The sequence below is a fragment of the Centruroides vittatus genome, unplaced genomic scaffold, assembly GCF_030686945.1.
Source record: "Centruroides vittatus isolate TY-2023 unplaced genomic scaffold, ASM3068694v2 contig_882, whole genome shotgun sequence".
Classification (NCBI taxonomy): Eukaryota; Metazoa; Arthropoda; class Arachnida; order Scorpiones; family Buthidae; genus Centruroides; species Centruroides vittatus.
This window is the reverse complement of record NW_027122574.1, coordinates 398698-423494: the sequence shown is the minus strand read 5'-3', so window position 1 is coordinate 423494 and position 24797 is coordinate 398698. Positions and strand designations below refer to the sequence as shown.

General features: G+C 32.3%; 6 protein-coding genes across 7 annotated transcripts in view; 3 read left to right on the top strand and 3 right to left on the bottom strand.

The window, feature by feature from the left end:
- The window catches only part of LOC136983401 (protein FAM13A-like), a 121407-nt gene extending 118789 nt beyond the window's left edge, over positions 1-2618 (bottom strand). Inside the window, exon 1 of the mRNA XM_067280117.1 lies at positions 2507-2618. The gene's annotated coding sequence lies outside the window, so the exon portion shown is untranslated. The remainder of the gene's footprint in view (positions 1-2506) is intronic.
- A 2881-nt stretch (positions 2619-5499) lies between these two features.
- The window catches only part of LOC136983398 (STAM-binding protein), a 61536-nt gene continuing 42238 nt past the window's right edge, over positions 5500-24797 (top strand). The window contains exon 1 of the mRNA XM_067280111.1: positions 5500-5606. The gene's annotated coding sequence lies outside the window, so the exon portion shown is untranslated. The remainder of the gene's footprint in view (positions 5607-24797) is intronic.
- LOC136983478 (putative nuclease HARBI1) lies at positions 6835-9802 on the top strand. Its single transcript, XM_067280232.1, has 2 exons — positions 6835-7089; positions 8879-9802. Exons 1-2 carry the CDS (start codon positions 6835-6837, stop codon positions 9800-9802), a joined length of 1179 nt encoding a protein of 392 aa, XP_067136333.1.
- LOC136983397 (uncharacterized) lies at positions 10054-11956 on the bottom strand. 2 transcript variants are annotated; one of them, XM_067280109.1, is made up of 4 exons: positions 11708-11956; positions 11085-11231; positions 10895-11005; positions 10054-10814 (listed from the first exon to the last, which is right to left on the bottom strand). In XM_067280109.1, exons 1-4 carry the CDS (start codon positions 11799-11801, stop codon positions 10072-10074), a joined length of 1095 nt encoding a protein of 364 aa, XP_067136210.1. In that variant the 5' UTR covers positions 11802-11956; the 3' UTR covers positions 10054-10071. The 2 variants fall into 2 exon arrangements, with proteins under 2 accessions (XP_067136210.1, XP_067136211.1); XM_067280110.1 differs by having other exon boundaries at positions 10054-10811.
- Positions 19569-20570, bottom strand: LOC136983477 (uncharacterized). The gene has a single exon (XM_067280231.1). It carries the CDS (start codon positions 20568-20570, stop codon positions 19569-19571), a length of 1002 nt encoding a protein of 333 aa, XP_067136332.1.
- LOC136983475 (uncharacterized) lies at positions 20579-21427 on the top strand. Its single transcript, XM_067280230.1, has one exon. The coding sequence runs from the start codon at positions 20579-20581 to the stop codon at positions 21425-21427; it is 849 nt and encodes a 282-aa protein (XP_067136331.1).

The following is a 24797-nucleotide window of genomic DNA, read 5'->3' as shown; positions in this document are numbered from 1 at the left end:
AGTTTCGAGAATTACACCTGGAAATACAGATTTATTGTAGAACAGTTGTTATTCGTCAGAAAATTGAAGGCACGCTTGATGCTTTGATAACTTTATTAATCGAGTCGTAAGACGAACGGATGCGTTATTGGCTTCGACTACGATTTCGCCAGTGTTCCTCTGTAATGAGATAAAATGTGTAAACAAGCAATTATTGAAGTCAATTGCCAAAGCCGTTTCGCTGCTGAATAGTATTTTCAGTCGATACAAGTCTAATGGGATGAAGTAATAGGCAACTCTAATGCTAAAATGCCGAATTAGTGGATAATTAAAATGACAACACGTCATGCCGAATTATCAGACAATAATATGACGAAGAAATGAAAATTTATAACAATAGATCTATTAAAATAATACGTAAAGAAGTAAACAACGTGTAATGTAACGTATTTAACTGACAGACAACTTCAACTTCTCACATAAAAAGAATGCCATCTGATATAAAAACCGTTTCAAGGTCTGGCACTCGGACAACCGATATTAAAGACTAGTTTATATTAAACCTTAACACATCTAGTGTAACGGAGTAGCTTATTTTGTACTTAAGTAACACACAAAATGTTAAATTTATAGACACAACAACGGTGAAGTAATACAACTTTGTAATATTATCATGATAAAGTAATAAACAATTTTAACATTATCATGCTGAATTAACAGATAATAACACCACGATTCATGCACAAAAATTTGCTGAAGTAACTGGCAATTTTAACACTTAAAATAACCGACACAAGTAAAAGTTAGGAATAATAATGGATCCTACGCGATGACGTGCCGAATTAACGCAACGTTATAAGAGATATTCGTAATCTCACACATGATTGCATCATCCATGCTTTATTCGAATTTATCGAATGAAAATTTTGGTAAAATCGATAAATATAGAAGCATATACGCCACTTCTATCCTAGTTTATTGATCTTAAACTCAATCTCCACCTAGAAATTCACAATGCTGTTTGTAAATATGGTTTTCAACTGTTTGTGGTTGATATATCCGATTTTTAACTAGTTTATAGTTCAAAATTAAACCTAATTTTAGCTTATACGTATTATTTTATTATAGAGATATCTGTACCATTATATTTATTTTACATGATTATTATGGATGGAAAATTTCGATTCTGAAAGCCACTCTTCACCATTTTTCTATCGAAAGACAATGCCGAAAACAATATCTTAGCGACAAGAAGAAGAAGAGAAAATTAATAATGTAAAAAAGGCAAACAACCAACCAGCGGCAGTTTGAGAAAGTAAAATTTATCAAATTTAAAATACTTCTGAGGATTTTAAAGTAGGAATTAAAGAGGATATTTAAATTTTATCGGAATCCAATTACGTCATTGAGTTGATTCATGTGAGAGGAAGACAGGAAAGCCTTCTAAATTACACATTCTGGATGCTTGCCCTTAACGTTGGCAATCCTCGACTTGTTTTTAACTATATGTAAACAAGTAAAACATTAATTCTAAATTTAAAATATTTAAAATTTAAATGAATGACGTCGAATGGATAGAAATGAAAAGTAGCTCACTCTACCTAACCTTTTCACCATTTTCGAATTTTTTCGATCCTTGTTCCTGCTTCTTGCATTTTTGATACAGCGTGACCCTGGACATAGTTTCATGGAATTTGCTGCACTGATAAATAAAAGGATCTGCTCGAAGGCCTCTTCGAAGGTTGTTGCACGAAATTACACAGTACGAAATTAGATTTATTCTTTTAGAGAAATGTCAAAAACAAGGCATGGAAAATTACAACTTAAAAATGGTTCATTATAATCTATTTATATCGGATTAATCTATATATAGGTCTTGTTAGATATGGCTCTATAGTTTGTCTGTTTCAGACGAAAGACTAACAAAGACAAGGAGTTCGAACAGTGTTAGAAAAACAATTTTAAATTGGAACTATTTGAAAAAAATAATTAGAATTTGGATAACGAAGTGATAAGAGTCGAGTTTGACATTTTCTTGTTAGACAATTGCATGTTGACGATACAAACGATCGATAAAGTATCGGATGAGAAAGTAGCGCGATCTACTTGTCCATCCGCAATGCTGCTTTTATTGATTTGTTTCCACATTGAGAACTTCCGGCAACGTCGCCAGTCAAAATGCTATTTCATGACACGTTTCCACGACTTCCCACATCCTCACCGTTCTTTTCTTATGTTCCAAATAGCCATATATAGAAAATTAGTGGGTCTAATGCGCATACTACCTCCCCATGTCGATGCCGGATATAGCTAAAACGTATAAACTTAGCATCTTATGGTTTACGTTCCTTCTTCGCCCATGTCCTCGAAAAATCGTTATACGGTGCAGCCTACTTCAAGGGGAACAAAAGATGGGATCCGATAACTTCTCCCGCTCTTCCTCCCCACGGTTTTGTGTATAGAAGATCGAAAGTGTCGTAAGATAGGGGAGGAGGCAATTTAAATAATTGGATAATTACGGACTTACCAGCACTCAAAACCTCTTCCAGCTTGAGAGGGCTTTTACCTCCTGTTATGCCAAGTCAAGATCGAGTGAGATGTTTTCAACACTTTGGCGCCATCTGGGAGAATGTCACGCAAACTGCAAGTCGTGCACGCGCGCATTTTACTACCTTCTACTCCCATTCAGCAGAGGTAGGTCCGAGAGGTTTAACGATCTGTCATCGATACGCTTATTACTCGTAAAATTGCGCCCCGCTGAAGAATTTCAGCCAATAAAACATGCCAAAATGGCCATTTTTCATAAGCAATAATGGCTTGATATGATAATTTATCTGTAAAATTTCAAATATTTTATCATTTTGTGTAATTTCCTTCTTCGAACCGTGACAAAATCGATTGACTAAATATACCACACAACTCATAGCGATAGAGCTTTCACGTTATACGTCTAAATATTATAGTTTTCCTATAGCGCATCGTTTTTTCTTCCGCTCTATCGCGTCATAAAAAGCAGTTAAGTTGGTTTCTTGAAATTCATCCCATCTACAATTAATTTTGCAGACAAATTCGAAGTTTAAAAATTTACAATTTATCCTTTTAGGCACTTAAATACAAATCTACAATTTTTAATGATGGATTTTCAAGATTCAATTGTAAGTTTTCATAATATAAAGCAACAGAGTCTATAATTTTTAAATCTTTTGTTACTCCATTTGTCTATACATTGATGTTTATGAAGTTTTGTATTAATGTTCGCTTTTATATTAGATGTAGATTATATTTGAGATAATATTTCAAACAAGCTCGAAAGAATATGAAAGAGGAAACGTCTTCAAAATGGATTGACCAAAAAAATAGCAGGATAAAATGGAAAAGCTCTTCTGCTGGAGGACTCCATAGTTAAGATCTCTTGTACTCTTTGTGTTCGTTATAATCAATTAATTTTGATTTGTAATCAGTTTCTTGAAGCATTATAGGCCTACACGAAATAGAATTTTCTAGGTCACTTTATTTATTAATACTTTATCTATTAAAGTTCGTATCCATCTTCACATCTATCAGCATTCTTTCCTCTGGCTTCCTCATAATGGACTTGCATAGAAAATAGGTTAATAAAGTTTTAGTCCAGTTTCTTAGATTAGATTACTTTCGATAATGTAAATTTATCTCTCTTTAGATAGTTATTTATTAAAAATATCCTATAGCTAGACCCGTTATATCTGAAAAAATTATTCTTTTCTTCCTCGTTTCGTAAGTGAATTACACATAGGTATAATCGATCAAAACCTGGAGGTCGATTGCTCGCTACCATAAACCTCCATTTCTTTATAACTTTTCGCTTGAATATGTGAAAACGTAGACATAATGGAGACGTTAATGCATGAAGAGTAAAAAAATGGGGTCTACAAAAAAAATGAAAGAAAATCCTAAAATTGGGCCTCCGGAAAACTTTTCTGGCTACGTGCCTGCTTATTATCGGGTGTACATTGTTCTACCAGTCTACAGGAAAATGCCATTTTAGATCCTACCGTAAGAATTTTTAAGAAATTTAATCAGAAAAAAAAAAATTGCTAAAAATAAAATTTGAATGTCATCCAAATATCATTTTATGTAAATGTATTTTAATATTTTTAAGTGAGTCGTTTATATCTCTCGGTTTCGCCAATATTTTATTTTCCTTGCAGTTTAATCCAATCGATATGTGACCAAAGAGATATAGATATAAAAAATTGAGTATTTGAAGAATTCGTGATCAATAAAATAGCTTCTAGTGGTTCAATACAATGCAATAAACGTTTATAATACTTTAAACTTTACGATCTTAAATACTTTTTAAAACTTTGTTTCGTTATTTTAAGTGGAATTAAGCAAATAATTTAATTGATCAGTTGAGTGAACAAAAAGAAAAACGTGTTTTTATTGACTTAAACCTGTATTAATCATATAAAAACAATCGGATAAACGAATCATTTCTGGTTTCTTTCGGCATTATCACGAGATAAAGCGTTTCTTATTCACTTACTGACTAGTAATACAATTTAAAATAAATATTTATATGTAATTTTCGAAGTTAAGAGGATTATTTTGATAAAAACCATACTATTTTGTCATTGTTTGGTAAAAAAAAAAAATTACATTTATTTGTATGTGTTTTGTGGTTACTCGTGTAATAAGCTGCTTGGTCGTTCGCTCACTACAGTCGATAACGTTATAGGGTCAGAGGACTATTATGTTAATTTTATAAGAAAAAATTCATACAAGTACATTATTGATTACTTGAACTCATATTTTGTATGTGGGACGAGCTTAGAAATCAGAAAGGAAGCCATTTTATTCATGAATTTTAATAGTTATTTTCCCCACCACTGGAGGCGTAGTCATCGAATTATTTATTTTTTTAATTAAAAAGCCTATTATTAGGCTAATGTTAGCATTTCCAGATTTTTAAATTAAAAAAAATCTTTGTTTATTAATCAGTTTTCAATAAACGGGTACGCGATTTTATTGCTACTTTTGTTTATATTTTAAATAAAACACTAGGTTGCGTGATTAATCCGAAAAGATAACACGCCATGAATAATACAAAATTTTCCAAAATTGCTTGAAGTGAGTCACAAATCATATGATAGGTTAGTAAACTTATTTATTCCTAAAATTAGGATAACTGTTATTTACTTATTTATATAATAAATAAGTATAAAATTATTTTTTAATCAAATTAATTAGGGTTTAATAGCCGTCATCGAGTCACATGACCGCACGTACAGTACTAGTTTGTTTTCGATCGAACGCCCTCTGTCGAGTAATTTTTACAAAATGTTAAAATTACGGAATTAAATGTCTAATTAATGATTTAAATTCAGTTCGTTTGGCTTTGTAAGATTAATTAAATTTTCCGATAACCATAATCGAATAATAAAAATGCCGACAGATTAGGAAAAATCTAAAGAAAAAAAAGAAAAATAAAATAAAAAATAATAAAAAGTGTGTATAAAATACAGTGACGCAACGCCTTACGTCACATGACGTCCATGCCTTCTAATGGTGTGTGACGTCGAGGAACGGTTACGAATTTTTTAAGTTTTTCGGAACTCTTGTTTACTGATCGTACCTGTTTGGATAATGTAAGTCTTCCTTAATCTTCTATTATACTTTTCATTGTAATTATATCGATGAATTTCGTGTAAGCAGCCTTAGGTTTACACTCAGTTTGAAGTTGTAGTTTAAAAATTCATATATGAGTCATTGAATGAGAATGAATATGTCATAAACTTTATATCAATAATGTCTCTTTTAATTATAAGATAATATAAATCTGTTCTATTGAATTTATGGCATTTCCAATTATAATTACATGAACATTGAATACTTAAAGGGTAAAAGATTATTTAGTTTAAACTTAATACACACTGCTCTATTCAAAATTTTTATTGTTCTAACAATTGTGAACTAACTAAACTTATGTTCTACTTCATCTATATCTTTGTAATTGAATAGAACTCTATATAATCATAAATGTGTAAAATTAGGCAAAGCCTGAAACATATTAGAGTAGATAAATATCTTTTTATTCTGTTATGTAAGATGATAAATAGCTTGTCCCAGAAAAACAGATTAGTTTATTTCAAATTAACAAATCATTCATGAAATAATGTACCATTACAAAAGAAAACAACTGTATACAATTTATTACTATCACAGAATATGAATAATTTATAAGACATCTGATTTGTTTGTGTAACTTTTGAATATGTTTTTAGTTTGAAGTTCTATTTAATTAATCAAATTTGGCAATTATTTATGCAGGTGTAATAATTTGCATGCACATTACTGACAGCATTATTTTTCAGTAACAATTATTATTTTTTATATATATATAGGCTATATATCAAGTAGTGTAAACATTTTTTAAATATAGGTATTTGTTTGTATTTGACTTAGAGTGCTGGATATACTTAATGACAAACAAGATTGTAAACACATTTTGAATATGTGCATTCTCTTTTGGGGCAGCAGAAAAACACATGTCTCCTGACATAACTGTGTACATACCTGACAAATGTTGTGTGAAAAAAATTCAAATGGAATAGATATAAATACCTTTAATATGTATTGTATTGTCGTAGAAGTAGTAACAGTAATCTACTTAAGCAGTTGGAGATGTATTCTGGAGGCAGTTATTGAAAAAGTGAAGGACTATTTCAGAAGAATGGGATTTGCCAAATTGCTCATACAATCCACGTATTCCGTTATTCAGCGGAGCGCTTGCTATTCGCTAGCGGATGTGTGAAATATTTAACTTCCTGCTGACGTGTTAGAAGGAACACAACAGCTAGCATTTCGCTAATCAAAATGGATGACATTTTCACTGCATCTGTTCTAAATGTTTTAAGTATTTGTTCTGAATCTGTCGTAAATCCAAACTCAAGTTTTTTCAGAAATGACTATGATGAACCAGAAGACTCATCATTAATAGCAGCTATCGATTCTAACGAAGAATATAGGGAAGAAAGATATAAAATATCTGGCTACGTGCATGACATCGTGCCAAAATACAGCGACGATATTTTCAAAAGTCATTTTCGTCTAACAAGAAGCACCGTCGAGGTGAGTGACAAAAAATATATTTATTTTGGTTTAATTTTAATCTAATAATGATAATTTTTAAAATATTTTAACTGTCTCGGTATCTCACATTTACACTCAATTTGAGAACAGGTGTTAGCGAATTGATTAACAAATAACCAAAAATGATAAAATACCACCATACAAATGAATATTTGAATGGTGGTATTTGACTGCATAACAAAACAATTTGTTTTCTGAAACTTTTTCCCATTTTATTAACATTTTATAAAGTTTGGCAAATTTATTAAGGGAAAATTTTAATATAATTTATACTTTTGTGCATAGATTATACATGATTTGTTGGGCTGCAATTTCAAATAATTATAGACCTATATAATAAAATTCTCGTGTCACAATGTTAGTTACCGTACTCCTCCGAAACGGCTTTACCGATTTTTACCAAATTTGATATGCATATTCAGTAGGTCTGAGAATCGGCTACTATCTATTTTTCATACCCCTACACCATCTCCCCCCTTTCAAAAATATATTTATATATAAATTAAGGCTTTTATGTCCAACAGATGGCGCTACCTTCCGACGAACTAAGTTTGCTTTTCTGTCAGGCATTATGCTTTTCTGTGAGAATGGACTGAAGCAGATCATTTTCTATCTATCTATATAAATAATATATAACGTTCGTTTGTTCTTTTCTATGTTGTTTATATTAGTTTTAGTTTACGTTGTTTAGCATCGCGCGTGAGTTCTTTTGTATTTTATTTAAATTTGAAATTGGTTATTCGGAACAGTATTCGAATGTTGTTAGCCTGACGATGGCCATGGAATGGGCCGAAAACGTTTGTTTATGATTAAAGTTAAAGGTTCTCAGCATCAAGGTGTTGTTGTCTTACAGTGTAATAGAGTCTGAGTGAGGTTAGGAGAATAACTATTAATTATTCCTATTTTATTAAAATTATTACTTAATATAAATATTAATATAAATAAAATATAACGTTCGTTTGTTCCTACCGATTCCTTTGAAATTTTGACACAACGTTGCATTCGAATACGCACGTGTTTTTATATAATATACATGTCGAAATTCCCCCCAGTGGGGGGAGATGGACGGGATTAAGGCTTACCGTGAAGAACTCGGCTTCTATTATACTATTTTACATGCGTTTTTTGCGTTTTTAATTGCGTTTTAATAGGTTACGTCAACAGAATATACACTAAAAAGGGATTTTTCGATATTCCCCAGCGGGAAAAGTGACGGGATTAAGGCTTACTGTGAAGAACTCGGCTTTTATTATACTATTTTAGATGCGTTTTTGATTGCGTTTTAATAGGGTACGTCAAAAGAATATACACTAAGAAGGAATTTTTTGAAATTTCCCCCACGGGGGAAGTGTTACACATTTATAATAGATACATTTTGAGCCACAACAACGCGTGGCCGGGTCAGCTAGTAGATCTATATAATTAATGGATTTTTTTCTTTCATTTTTCAAAGCCATAAAGTTTTACAGTTGTGGATTAATAACAAGATAAATTACTTTTAATAAAACATTTTAGGTTTATGTAGAGAAGCCATAATTCTTTCTTTTTTTAATTTTACTCAGTGATTATAAAATATGTTACTGTTAATTAGAAAAAATAACTAGTTAAAAAGTTTTAAGATTTTTGTTTTGTTAATGTGCCATACTGTAAGGGACTGTGAGGGTCAGGGAATTTAAAACAGATTTAAGTGGGAATCCTGTACTGTACATATTTCATACTGTTTTAAATTTTATAGATTTACATACTAACTTTTGCATTATTTTTTCAGATTTTGCTATCTATGCTGCCACAGGAACCAGCAAGGAGAAAAGCACGAATTCCTAAGGAAACATCTGTTTTATTTTCTCTGTGGTTTATGGGGAACCAGGAGAGCTACCGTGGTGTATGTGACCGCTTCGGGTTAGGATTTGCTAGTGGCCACAGAGAATTTACAAAATTCTGTACATCAATCTGTGCCTTGTCAAACTCAATCATTAAGATGCCACAGGGTTTTGAGATTGAGAGAATAAGACAAGGATTTCAGAAACTTAGAGTGAAACCATTTCCAGGAACAATCGGTTGCATCGATGGCACTCATATTGCCTTTTCTGTGAGTAAAGAAGAAAAAAATGATCATATAAATAGAAAAGGTTATCCTAGTGTAGTCCTACAGGCTATATGTGATCATGAGTTAAAATTTTTGGATGTTTATGCAGGTTGGCCAGGCTCTGCAAATGATGCTAGAGTTTTTAGGAACAGTCCATTATTTAAAAATATGGAAGAGAAAGAGGATTTTATACCTTCAGACTGCCATATTCTTGGTGACTGTGCCTACCCATTAAATAATAAAATAATGACACCATATAGAAACAATGGCCATTTAACAAGAAAGCAGAAGTTATTCAATACAATTCTGAGTTCTACACGAGTCCTAATAGAACAAGCTTTTGCACATCTGTTTGGACGATTTCGGAAGCTAATTTATATCTATGTACGAAGAAGGGAATTTGTTCCAGATGTGATTGTAGCTGCCTGTGTTCTACATAACCTATGTATTATGCATAATGATATTACACCTGGTATATATGATCAACTGGATTTACTTTCTTGCCACAGTACAGAACAGTTTGATGCAGGTATTAATAAAAATGACAGTGGGGCACATAAAAGGGATCAAATTGCAGATTACCTTTTTAATTTAGAGTGTGCATAACATCTTTATACTGCAAGTCATGACAAAAATAATAATCTTATTTATCTGAATAAATATAAACTATAACAATTGTTATAAAACATTTAATCCATTTTTTGGTTAAATTGTTTTAAGAATTAGCTAAATTTTTGTGTATTGATTTATTAATAACACTTATGATCTACTTGCAGTAAATTAAATTCACATTTATTCTCTTAAGAAAAAAATGTACAAATAATTCATGTCAACATTTAGTTTTAAGCAAAAACACATCGCAAATAAAAATTTTATTAACTTGAATTTGTTTTTTGTACATTTTGTAATAATTCAACTAGCTTTTCCAAAATCTGTACTTTCCTGGTCTCCAATTCTTTATGTTCCTGCCATCTTTCATCTTCTTTCTTCTCTCTCTCCTCTCTCTTCCTATCCCTGCGTTTCATATCTTCAACATACCACAATGGTGGCTCATTCCGACTTCTTTTTCTACTTTTAATTAATTCATTTTTATCTTTTTTTTTCTGAATAGCTGTACATTCATTTTCTTTATTTAACTGTGTACAAGAGGTTTCAGCGGCCACAGGAACTGGATTTACCTGAACTGTCGAATCTTCAGTACTTATAATGCTGACACGATCTCTGTTTTGGGCACAAGTAATTTCAGTTAGCACCTCTTGAGTACATTCATTCATACAATTGCTGCTTTTGGAATTAATTTTTGAAGATGATTTCATGTAATTAATTGGCGGATTGGTGTTAATATTCCTACCAAAAGTTTCATGTAATTCTTTAAAGTATTCCCATCTAATTTTGCCTTCTCCAGATGTTTTGCTCTTATCAACATTTTTTCGGTATGTAATCATAAGATTTCTCCACTTGTGATCGCATTCTGAACTTGTAAATGCAAAACCCTCTTTGGATAACTTATCAGCTATTTTAGCCCAAAGCTTTGTTTTGACTACAGGTTTTTGAAAGTCTTCTTCTAAATCTATTCTACTTGCTATTAACAGTTTTACTGCTGCATGGGTCCATTCTGCTACAAGCAAAATTTAAATTAATTTTTAAGATCTGTTACTTTGGTAAATATTTGAAATCACATATACACATCACAATTACCTTTACTTTTATTATGTATGCTTTTTGAAGGATCTGGAGAGCCGACCACAACAGGGTTTTCTTGAAGTTCAGTATGGTTGTCATCAATAATGAGAATTTGTTCTCCACATTCTAAACACAATGTCATACAATTTTATTATACTTGCATACAAGTTATCAATTAATTATTTTTCAGATTAAATGCACTTACCAAAAGTTCCATTATTTTCAGAAAATACTCTCCATAACTTTATTTGTCTCCAATTCAGAATATCTGTGCCTTCAGGTAAGCCTAAGTCAGCAGCACTGAATGTCTTCTGAAGTTCTTTAAAATAATTTTTGATATTGGGTGCTGTTCCTAATGAAAATATGAAGCATTTACTAGTTTTAAAACAAAATTATACTCATTAAATAATTAATTACTGATAATTACCTAATATTTTATAATGCCATAGATTGCATTATAAAATATAGGTAATAAAATATACAGTATAAAATGGTTTACTGAAAGTTTCGACATGTGGGTTATATAATGCTATTTATAAAATCTTTTGACGATCAAGTAGCCTACAAAGAAAGATCGTCGTCAAAAAAGTTTGTATTCTGGAACACAAAGTGAATAAATGGTGGTTTCCTTAAAATTTATTTTTATATAATTGCCATTCGACGAAATTCTACAATTGCTAATTATTATATTACTTGATATCTAAAATCAAGATACAAATAAGTAAGAAATTCAGTCGACGTATCTGATATACGAAGACGAAAAGAGACAATTACGCCTATCAAACTCATTCAGCTACACAAAAGTTAAAAATATATTTATTTTTTTACCTGTTCGAAAACTTTCATAAGTTTTTTCATCAATATTTAAAAGAAAATTTCGATTATTTAGTTCAATTAAAACAGTCAAACATGGTGCCGCCATCTTCGCTCGTTGTCTTAGCAAAAAGCTAGCGCTTCTCAACCTCGCTAACGAAATTTTGTAAGCGTTTTGAGATGGCGCTGCAAGCGAGCTAAAATATGGAACGAGTTTTAGCACTGCGCTGACATCTTGCTGACGTTTCGCTGAATAACGGAATACGTGGAATGGATATGCCAGTGAATTCAGTGCATTGGCTAGTACATAGTACATAATGATTACAACAAACAAGGACTGAAAAAGGTTAATAAGAATCAAGAAAGAAGTTTACTGGCTTAATAGACAAAATGAATGAGCATTGTCATATAAGATCAAAGAAAACTGTGATCTGGATGTGTCAACATGAACTGTGCATTATACTCTCTGCAAGAAAGGATTTGTATATTGTTGTGTACAACAACTACCCTTAACTCGCTAACGTGAAGAAATGCAATTTGCTAAAGCAATGGCATGACTGAGTGAGGCGCACACGTTTCAGAAGACAGTTTTGTCTTCTGAAACGTGTGCGCCTCACTCAGTATTCTGAAACAGGTTTCCATCATCCAGTGGCACGCAGTCCATGGAAGCTGTGGAAGTGCTGCTTCCCTTATATTTTCTAAAATATAAATACATATTGTGGGATTATTTTCATATTTTAACATACTTTGAATTAATAAAAATTAATATTTTATTATAATCGCATTATGTATCTTATTACAAATTTCTATACTGTATGTGAAAAAAAAATCTAAGATTGCTGTTTATATTCAAATATAAATTCGTATATGCACATTCCCAATTGTCGAATACGGGACAGCTTCCAAGCAAAAATATTTGAATCGTGTAAAGCAGCCAATTATATGCATTCACTCGCGCACTTTACAGAGCACCAACCTTACCAGGTTTAGCTCATGGATGCCACACACCAAAATATCATATAACGCTTTCAATGATGCTATCTATTAGTCACTCATAGGGAGCTATTTCACTAAGTGGATTGTTTTAAGATTTAAAAAGTAAAGGAAATTTTATGTTATTTTTATGTACGTTTCTTTACAAAGGTATATTTAATTATAATTTTCTTTAAAAGTATATTCATACAGTTGAAGAATATTTTGTACCAGGTATGTATATATCCACTGCATATTTGATTTCACCAAGTAAGTTTTTATAATTTTATTTCTAATTTTAGTCCTTATATCATGGCTAGCAATTCAGAATATAATTGTGATATTGAAAATTTATTTTTAAAAAGTTTTGGCTCAAGACCATATAATGAAAAAGAAAACATTATTAAAAGTGAAGGACCAGTAGCTAAATTAAATATAAATCAACGAAAAAATTTGTTTGACATTTTTACAATAAAATCTGTGAGGACATAAAGTGGCTTTGTTGATGCATACAAATGCAAAAATTGTTTTGTTGGCCTTGCTTACTATTTCAAATGAAATTAGTGGGGAATAAGAATGGCTTTGATGATTTAAATAATTTAAGTAAGAGACACGAAAGAAGTAAACGTCACATTGATTCTTTCATAAAATTGAAGCAATTTGGAAACCAAAGCAGAATAGAATTTAACATTAGTAAACGATATAAAATAAATATTGAAAATTATAACAAGATAGTTATGGCTAATAGATATATTATATCTAAATTAATAGATGTTATAGGTTTTTTTTTTTTATCAAAGCAAGAATTGGCACTTAGAGGGCATAGGGAATCTGTTGAATCTAATAACAGAGGTAATTATATTGAACTTGTTTATTTATTAAGTTCATCAGATAATTAATTAAAAATACATTTAGAGAAGTCTACAGTTTTTATTGGTTTATCAAACAGAATTCAAATTGATCTCGTTAAATTGTTAGGAAATGTTTCATTGCAAGAAATTAAAAAGGAAGTTGAAAATGCAAAATTTGTTGCTACAATTGTAGAAGAAACAACCGACATCAGCCACAGAGCTCAGATGTCAACTGTATTTTGTTACATGAAAGAAAATGGCAATGTTGAAGAAAGATTTGTGGGCTTTACTGATGTGAGTGAGAATAGACACACAAATTTGTTATTTACTTACATTAAGAGTTACTTAGACAAATTTTGATGCACTAAAAAATTAGTGACACAAACACACAACGGTACTGCCATAATGGCTGGACAACATAATGATGTTCAAGCCAAAATTAAAGAAATATTGAAACATGCTATTTTCGTACACTGTTATGCTCACAGATTGAACCTAGTTTTTTCTCAATCTGTTGGATATATAAAAGAAAATAAAATATTTTTTCGAACTATGACATGATTTTCTTTATTTTTTTAAAATTCTTCTAAAAGATCATGCCTTAGATCTAGAAGTCAAAAAATGTTTTCCCTCAGCCACACTCATTAGATGGAATTACAATAGCAGGATTGTGAACTGTGTTATGGAGTATAAACAAGAATTAAAACTTTTGTTGTTGAATATAGTTGAAAGTCCAGAACAATGGGATTCTGATACTACAATTGCTGCAAGAGGATTTTACCATTTATTTAATAGATTTTGATTTTCACTTTTTATTACTAGTTTTTCATCAAATGTTTGCAGTCAGTCAGAAAGAACACTTTGTCAGCAATATTTGATGATAAAGTGTTATCATTACTCCAATGCAACCGGGATTGAAGATTTACCATCCATACGGAGATAATTGTCCATATTACCTCATTATCAGGACTACAATCTAAGCTACCAGTATACTATCTAACCATTCTTCATTCTTCTTTCTCTATCTAGTTTGTAAGTAGTGATAGTCTTAGTTTTAAGCTGAATTGTGTAATAATTAATTGTTGCAGGAAGATCGAGCAAGAGCGGGGAGTTAGTGTAAATACATTCTTGTTCTCTATAATGGGCAGACTGATATCTATTACCTTATTTTGATTAATAAATGCAGTTTGACTGGTATTTGCCTTGTCTCATTCATAATGCATTTTTCACCTTTCACAATAAAGTAATTAACGACTTTGCAGAAAAAATCTCCAAATAGTTAGTTTATAAAAAATAATAAAAACAAGTTCTTACATTTTTGTTTCATGTCAATGTATTTATTTTAGAATTAAAATAAATAAATAATTTATTTTTGTCATTTTCAGTATTTGTTTAAAATTTTTATGGAAACACATCTTTCCTATCATCAAATGTCATCGTACACCACTGATACATACATATCCTCATGCTTATAATCCAAAAAGGGGTGAGCAGCAGGCAAAGAGAGACTACAATATTACAAATGATACATTCAATAACTTTCTTCGTACCTTCCTGTCCAGTCACTCCTTTGCTTCAGACATAGTCAGGTCTCTTCTGGCACACTTCCTGACATTCTCTTTCTGACTCAACACCTTATGTTCTTTCAGATACTCATCCACTTATTTCAATCAAGACTTTCTTGGTCTTCTACTGCACTTCTCATCCACCTTTCCCATGTATATTTTCTTCAGCAGTTTTCTCATTCTGTCAACATGGCTTAACCTTCTTAGTCTGATTTCCCCACCTTTCAACCATATTTTCTTTCACATCTCCTCACTCCAGCACTTCATTTCTCACATAGTCTCGCCTTGTTATGCTCACACTCCTCTCAAATACCTTATCTGACATGCAGTGATATGACTTCTGTGACTCTTTTGCCATACTCAAGTTTTGCTACCATACAAGAGCACAGTGGCGTGCCGTCATTGGAAGCTGCTTCCACCTTCCAATGACCTTCCCTTGTATTTTATAAAATATAAATTTTCATATTTTAACGTACTTTGAATTAATTAAAATTAATATTTTATTATAACTGCATTATATATCTTTTACAAATTTCTATACTACATGTGAAAAAAACGATAAGATTGCTATTGTGCATTCAAATAATTCAGTGGCGGAAGGAGTGTCGAAACCGGGTCAGTTTCCAATCAGCCAGATTATATAGAGAGGTTTCAAGGTCGCATGTCACGTGATAAAACACACGTTTGCTCTGCCCATTCGCCATTTTTGTGGTAGTTTTCGCTCGCTTAGCTTGCACGTGGTCTGTTATTCGACGTCTTTTTTTAGTTTAAATGTACAAAAATACTGCAGTTCTATTATCATGGATTAAGTTAAAAAAGATTCTTTTCTTGCGGGCTATTCTAGCAGTCTAACAGCACGAGATGCAGCTCTGTATGAAGAGAAAATTTCGTTATGTCAAGGCGATCCATACGAAGCCAGTTTATCAGACTTCGTCGTAGATCAAGAGTTGTGGCCGAAAGTAGAATTTGGTGACATTATAAACTATTTGGTTTTGACAACAAATTTCTACACCCTGTCACAAATGAAAGCTTATAAATCTTTAGAGGCCCATAACTATTTAACAAGTGGCTGGGTTTCTCTTGATATAAAAGTAAAAGTAATGAATAACATCAAAGTAATATTACTTGGAAAGATATGTTTTCTTTTGTTTGTTTAAACTCGTGTTTTTACGTATTTCTTAACTAAGAATTTTAGTCTGAAAGTAAAAGTCTAATTAAAAACAGCTGTGGAAATTTTTTAATTCAAATTGTTCAGTACCTTTATTTTTTAGTTGAAACTAGCATATAATAAGCCTACTTGCTTTTAGTTTTAACGTGTAATGTTTATAAGTTTGCACTAGCTAAAGCCTGAAATTACATTAGTTATTCGTTTATAAATGCACTATACCTAACTAAATTAATATAAGCAAATCAGTAAACTCTTTTAGGTTTTAAAATATAACTTAGTGTTTATTAACGTAAATATTAAAATGAAATGTTTCTGACAAACTCTTGTATTGATATTCACTTTATTCGTAACGAAATTTTTCCGGTTAATTCTCGAGAGCCATGCAGTTTGCCTTCGTCGTGAAAGCTCCTCAGTTTGGAATCCTTGATGACAAACAATGCCGGGAATTTTAAAAAATGATGTTCCTTTGTTCTTGAGTGAACTAGCATTACACCCAATTACACAACAAATCACCATAGTGATATTCGCGACGAAAAAAACAACACAAGGACTCCAGTTAAAGCGCAAGTGAACACACACAAAACGTAAACAAGTCACAAACAGTCACAAAGATGGTGCTGGACAATTGCGCATGCTCATGACGTCACTCGTGATGTCGACATGAAACCTCTCTATAGGCATTGGCACATGCAGTTTACAGAGCACCAACCTCACCCAGTTTAGCTGGTAGAAGCAACATACACATAAAGCATCCAATTTTATATCCCGGACCGGTTCTGAGCTGTTAGCGGCCTGCCTGTCAACTTCCAAGCAGCCAGATTATAGGCATTGGTGCATGCGCTTTACAGAGCACCAACATCACGGTTTAACTGGTAGAAGCAACACACGCATAAAGCATCCAATTTTATATCCCGGACCGGTTGTGGGCTGTTAGCTGCCTGCCTGCTAGATATTCGGTTGCTCTCGCCCGATTATGTGAATCATGAGTAGACTAGATCAACGGCAAGCAACCCCCAGCCCGCGGGCCAGGTATGGCTTGCGAAAAGTTTCTATCCGGCCCGCGAGATCTTTAATAGATTATTAAATTGGAAAATGTAGTAAATGTAGTAATTAACTTTTTATTTATTTATTTCATATTTGCAGACTGAAAAAATTACAAGTCACAAGAAGGCGTCAATTAACTACTATGGCCCGCGGAAAAAACGTAAAATTAATTCTGGCCCATGTTATAAAAAAGGTTGCCCACCCTAGACTAGATTTATAACTTAACCCAACCAATAGTTTACTGGCATGTTTTTATGATAGTTCTGTATAGTTGACAGGAGTTAAAAAAAATCCATTAAAATATTTGATATATTTATTCTGCGTTTATTCCCTCTCCCATCTTATATTACTTACGGATTTAAATGTTAAACCAGTGATATTATGATTTAGTATGTCCCATCTGCAAGGGAATGTAGAAAAAAATGTGTACAATTCTTGTATAATGTTAAAAAAATTAACTGTTACTTTGGCAGCATCATTTACAACTAAATTTAATGAATGAGATGCACGAGGTATAAAAAAAGCTCTAGACTTTATTTTTCTTAAATTTACGATTTATGTATCGGTTGTCATAAAAATTTGTCTTTCCACTTTTTTCCCAAGACTACAAATATTCAAGTACAAAGTAACCGGTTTCAACTTATTTCTACTTAAGAAGTAGTTAAATAATTAAGCGATTAGGGAATTAGGGACAAACAAAATCCTGATGAAAGCCGAAATTTTACTTAAACAGAAGCTTAACCGAACCAATCTCTTGCCGAGTATAGTGGGGACTGATCTCTTCATAATATTAGATGTAATAAAGACAGAAATTTTTCCAGTTCAATGAGAGTGACTGAAAAGTTGTAAATTTTGGAAATTTCCATGGACACTTGGTCCTAAAACAAACGACGGACAATCTGTTAAGTTTAACGTATTTAGATTTTTACAGCTATGGTGAGAAACGTTCAAAATTTACAACAGCCCTGTCGCGTCCTTTGAGATTTACTAGTGATGCAACAAAAGAGGCATTTGACATTGACCGGTATCGACACCCTCAGGATTTGGCAACCTGCGTGCATACACAAGCCGCACACCAGGACGTCTCTGATTCCATTCATTAGCCACTTGTAGGGAGCTATTTCACTAAGTGGATTGTTTTAAGATTTAAAAAGTAAAGAATATTTTGTTATTTTATGTACGTTTCTTCACAAAGTTATATTTAATTATAAGTTTCTTTAAAAGTATATTCGTACAATTGAAGAATTTTTTGTACTAGGCATGTATATTCATCACACATTTTGTTTTACCAAGTAAGTTTTTTTTTTATAATTTTAATTTTAGCCCTTATATCGTGGCTAGTGATTAAAAAATTTATTTTAAAAAGTTTTGGCTCGAGACCATATAATGAAAAAGAAAACATTATTAAAAGAGAAAGACCAATGGCTAAATTAAATATAAATACGTCAACAAAAAAATTTCGACATTTTGACGATAAAATTTATGACAAATGACGATTCTTTCATAAAATTGAAGCAATTTGGAAATCAAAATAGAATAGAATTTAACATTGGTAGACAATATAAAATAAATATTGAAAATTATAACAAGATAATTACGATTAATAGATATATCTAAATTAATAGATGTTATATGTTTTTACTCAAAGCAAGAATTGGCATGTAGAAAGCATAGAGAATTGGCATGTAGAGAGCTCTGTTATTAGATTCAATTTATTGAATCTAATAACAGAGGTAATTATATTGAACTTTCTTATTTACTAAGTACATCAGATAATCTATTAAAAATACATTTAAAAAATTGTACGGATTTTACTGGCTTATTGAACAAACGAATACGAACGGGCCCTGACGTGCAATTAATTGATTGCCCCTGTAAGTCGGCTTCTTACAGAAACACAGCTTCCCTATCATCAAATGTCACGGCACGCCACTGCAAGAGCATAAGAACCACAACACTCTCATATACAACCACTCTTTGGATATCCTTTAATTCCTTGCAAACTACTCATTGCGCCCACTACTTGAGCTCCAGCATTCATTAATAAAATAAAGTAAATCAAGAATGAAAGATACAATAAAACCTACTTAAAGCCTGTTACCGTTGAGCTTCGCTGAAAATCGTTACAAACGTTTTCGAACTATAAAGTTCTTCTTCAGGTAACTGACGACCGTTAATCGAATGCAATTCGAATAAAATCCTAATGGAATACGATTCCGAATTCTATCGCTTGGATCGTTGACGTCATCCAGGCATGCGCTCTTACCGGCTGTGTACTATCTTAAGTTCTTGTTTATGAGTGCTTGCCATGCCGTTGACAGGGCGATTTCGTCCTTATTGTTGATGCAGTTATCTTCCTTGAGATTAGCCTTATATATGCACAGAGCTTCTAGCCATCTAAGATGGTTTACGCATTGAGTTGTGTGAATTATTTTGGCTTGATTGAGAAAAGGTTCTATTTCCGGATCCGAGGCATAGATAGCAAGAGCGGTGGTGGACCTCGCGTGTAAAATATCACTCTCGTGTTCCTTTAGTCTTACTTCCAGGGAGCGCTTCGTGGATCCTACATAGATTAGACTTCTGTCTGTTCTATGGTCCATAATCGGGATGGAGTACACGCCCGGAAGTCGTTCCTTTTTGGAAATGTCTTTACCGTTCTTTAATATATCCGAAGTTGTAGCGCATCTTCTATAGGCTATGCGTATATTCTTTTTCTTAGCTATTGATCTGTATATTGCTTCAAGATATGGATTATATGTGACCGGTATGAAATTAGGTCTAACCTCCTCGTGAAGCTGGTTAGGTTGTGGATCTTGTCTATTGTGTTTGCGGATCAATTTACTTGCAATCCCTTGGTAACCATGTTTCTCGGCTATGTGATGTATACGATTCAGTTCGGCTTGTAAAGAGCTCTGGGATGACGAGTGTGTATAAGCCCTCTTAATTAAAGCGTTAAATGCTGCTGTTTTATATTGCGGCAGGTCGCAGGATCCTGCCGGTATATAGAGATGTTCGGCTTCTGGTTTACGGTAGACCTCTGTGTGGATGGACGTTTGGTCGATTTTGATGTTGATGTCGAGGAAATGTGCTTCCATAACGTGTGCTTGGTCTATCTCTAGGGTCATGCCATAAGGATTATCATTGAATGCCCCGACAAACTCTGATATGTCTGGTTTCCGTCTCCACAGGATGAGAATATCATCTATGTATCTTTTATATAGTAAGATGTTCGGTGAATACTTCGCGATGATCTTAGATTCCAATTGCCTCATCACCATCTTATGGCATGACCCTAGAGATAGACCAAGCACACGTTACGGAAGCACATTTCCTCGACATCAACATCAAAATCGACCAAACGTCCATCCACACAGAGGTCTACCGTAAACCAGAAGCCGAACATCTCTATATACCGGCAGGATCCTGCGACCCGCCGCAATATAAAACAGCAGCATTTAACGCTTTAATTAAGAGGGCTTATACACACTCGTCATCCCAGAGCTCTTTACAAGCCGAACTGAATCGTATACATCACATAGCCGAGAAACATGGTTACCAAGGGATTGCAAGTAAATTGATCCGCAAACACAATAGACAAGATCCACAACCTAACCAGCTTCACGAGGAGGTTAGACCTAATTTCATACCGGTCACATATAATCCATATCTTGAAGCAATATACAGATCAATAGCTAAGAAAAAGAATATACGCATAGCCTATAGAAGATGCGCTACAACTTCGGATATATTAAAGAACGGTAAAGACATTTCCAAAAAGGAACGACTTCCGGGCGTGTACTCCATCCCGATTATGGACCATAGAACAGACAGAAGTCTAATCTATGTAGGATCCACGAAGCGCTCCCTGGAAGTAAGACTAAAGGAACACGAGAGTGATATTTTACACGCGAGGTCCACCACCGCTCTTGCTATCTATGCCTCGGATCCGGAAATAGAACCTTTTCTCAATCAAGCCAAAATAATTCACACAACTCAATGCGTAAACCATCTTAGATGGCTAGAAGCTCTGTGCATATATAAGGCTAATCTCAAGGAAGATAACTGCATCAACAATAAGGACGAAATCGCCCTGTCAACGGCATGGCAAGCACTCATAAACAAGAACTTAAGATAGTACACAGCCGGTAAGAGCGCATGCCTGGATGACGTCAACGATCCAAGCGATAGAATTCGGAATCGTATTCCATTAGGATTTTATTCGAATTGCATTCGATTAACGGTCGTCAGTTACCTGAAGAAGAACTTTATAGTTCGAAAACGTTTGTAATGATTTTCAGCGAAGCTCACCGGTAACAGGCTTTAAGTAGGTTTTATTAGTTTAATCCGGTGTAGTAGCGGTTGTCCCGTATGAAAGATACAACTAATATCAATAAAATTATACTTTTTTGTAATTATTAAATAAAAATATCTTGGAAATGGCTACTCCATAATATTGTGCTTCATTTTAAATTATTGTAAATCTTGTTAAGTCACATTGGATGTTTAAATATAAAATATTCAACTTCCAGCTATTTGCTTACTTATTAAATGAATTGCTAAAAGATAAGCTGAATATTTTATTTTAATTATAATAGAATTGACTTGTTTAATTTTAAAACTAAAGTTTTAAGAATTCGTAAATTAGTTCAAATGTTAAAAATATACATTAAATTTGATTCTGGGAAATGATATATTCTATTGTTGTCTGTGTAATTTAAAAACAGCTGTTGTTCAGATGAAACAATAACTATTTTAATTTAAAAGTTAGTCATCATCATAAGAAATTTTGTATTAAATTTATGTTTTAGATATTAAAAAAACTTTTTATTTTAAGTGTTTTCAGATTTTCTATTGTAATTTATAATGTAAGTAGTAATTAATTTTAATTTAAAATGCATCTGAAGAAATAAGCTATAACAAATTTTAAAGTATATTAATTACTGCAAAAACTGGATGCACTACTATAATTAACTCAAGATATATTTTAATCTAGTAACAAAAAACAAATCTAATAACTGAACTAACATTTTCAATCCTATTTAAAGATCATCATCAGGTTCTTATGATAGAACAGAAAACAGCTTTAATCATTTATAATTTTCACCTACTCTACATCATCATTGACAGATATATCAAACTAAACTACATTGCACACATAGCAAAACATGTGTATTCTTCACACCTTGTCCATAAATATCAATTTGGTTACACATCTAAAAAGGATGAATCTAAAACCATCAAAGTTGTCAGATGTAACAAACATCTTTCAAAGATTTACAAACAAATGGCGAGAACAAACTAACTTAGCATCCCCTACAGGAAAAACTCAACTGTATTCTCTTCATTGTGAAATGACAAAGACTCTATTAACAGATAAAATTCATCATGGGTGTATTCTGTCCTCACTGTGGAACAGATTCAACAAGAAATGGGTTAACATCAGAGCAACAGCTCAATCTCTTAACATGCATATCAAAGAGCACCATTATTCTAGCCAGAAGGGCCTGCTAACAGTAGCATTAGTGACATTTACAACCAAAAATGATGTAAAAGTACTTTTTAACAAAGCAAGTCCAATACACCCAATTAGGAACTAGACCAATTTGAAATATGTGGAGAAACTTAAAATTTACAAACCTTCTATTCAGATCAGTGCAATGAAGTACAGAGATGCTGAGACATTCTCTAAAGCATGGAGGTCCATCTTTGAAATACACCTATAATTTTAAGTAAAATATATCTGATCACATTATTATTGATGTCTGCACTTTCCACCAATGAAACAATTATTCCATTTTGTTTAAAGTGATGATTGCATTTTTTTATATATGTTAGACTATTATTTAAAAATCATCAGAAGCATTTGCAGTTAACAATACATATGTTTGATCTTTTGTATTTTTGAAGTTTTCTGTTGTATCATAAGAACCTGATCTTTAAATAAGATTGAAAATGTTAGTTTAGTTATTAAATTTGTTTTTGTTACTAAATTAAGGTGCTTTTTGAGTTAATTAACATATTATATTTAATGCTAATATTCAAATCATTTTAACATTTTGTTCTTGTTTATTCTTGTTAAGTTTGATTTACCTTTGTTAAAAATGAATCCGAGATCTGAAAATATTTAGGTTGATAAACTATTTAATCTCTCTGTAAAGGTGAAGATTTATGAAATAAAATAATTTTAACAAGTTAACTGTAAATTTTTTATAAGTATTAGAAATATTTACCTATTCTCAAAATGTTTTGAATGTTATGAAATGTTTTTTATTTGTTAATTTGCATTCTTCTTTCTTTCTTTGGTATATCAGCCTTTGGACTAATCTTTCAGCACAAGATTCCAAGTGCTCTTATTAGTAGTTGCTCTCTTGATATAGACAAGTGTTAATGTCTTGGCAGATAGATCTAACTTGTAAGCAGAAAGTTTCTTGGTCTATTACAATATTAAATTCCTTCAATGCTTCACTGTTATTTAGCCCTCTGTTATTCAATAGATAGAAGTGTCTCATTACAAGACTATACTATGACATTAATTTATATAGATTAATATAATTACAAAATTATAATTAAATAATTTTCTTTTCGTGAAGTAAGTTCTCTCCTTAATTTGTTTTAAAATAATCTTTGTCTATTTGGTCCTTTTTTCTAATCAGGACTCATTACACTTGTAGTATGAAAGGAAGAAAAACTTCTAGATTGTTTTTCTTTTTATTACTCACTCCCAAATGCATTTTGAACATTTTCCATTCCTCTTCAATGGATACAAAGGTGTAAAATTTTTTGCACAAATAAAGATATTACACAAGCAGTAATACCTCCAGATTTTTTACAGTGTTTTTGTTAAAATTTTTATTGTTTTTTATCACAGTATTTTTATGTTTAACCATCAGATTTAAACAAATTTTTCCAAAACATGGAATTAAATTTTTTATGCTTTTAGGGTATTTAGCTAAAACTTCTCTTTGAAAGGTTATTCACAGTATACTTTTTCACAAAATTATTCTCAAAATTTCAAGAACAATTTTTCAATTCTGGTTTGTATTGCATTGATTCTGATCACCTCATCATGGGTACTTGGATTAGATTCTCAAATATTAACCATTGCCAAGTTTTGGCAACATCGTTTCCTTTGATCTTCTCCAAAAATTATTATTACAACAGTAATAATACAGTATTATTATTATTGTTGTTACACTTCTACTCGGATACAAAACTGACTCCAACTCCAGCACTGGAGTAAACTTCTTTAAACCTGTTGTCGGTGCGTAACACGTATAAAATATACAGTGGGTGACAAATGTTTTCAAACTATCTTGCAGTTCTTCCTCAGGCCGACTAGCTTAGCAATACTTCTGAACAGAGCATATGAAATTCAACGGGATCGAATGTCATTTTGACAAAGTCAGTCTCGCCTGACATGCGTGGTTGTGTGCTGGTGGAGGTAGCTACGGGTTGGCATCTAATAGAGACTGCCAGGCCAGCGACAGTCCCTATTAGATGCAACT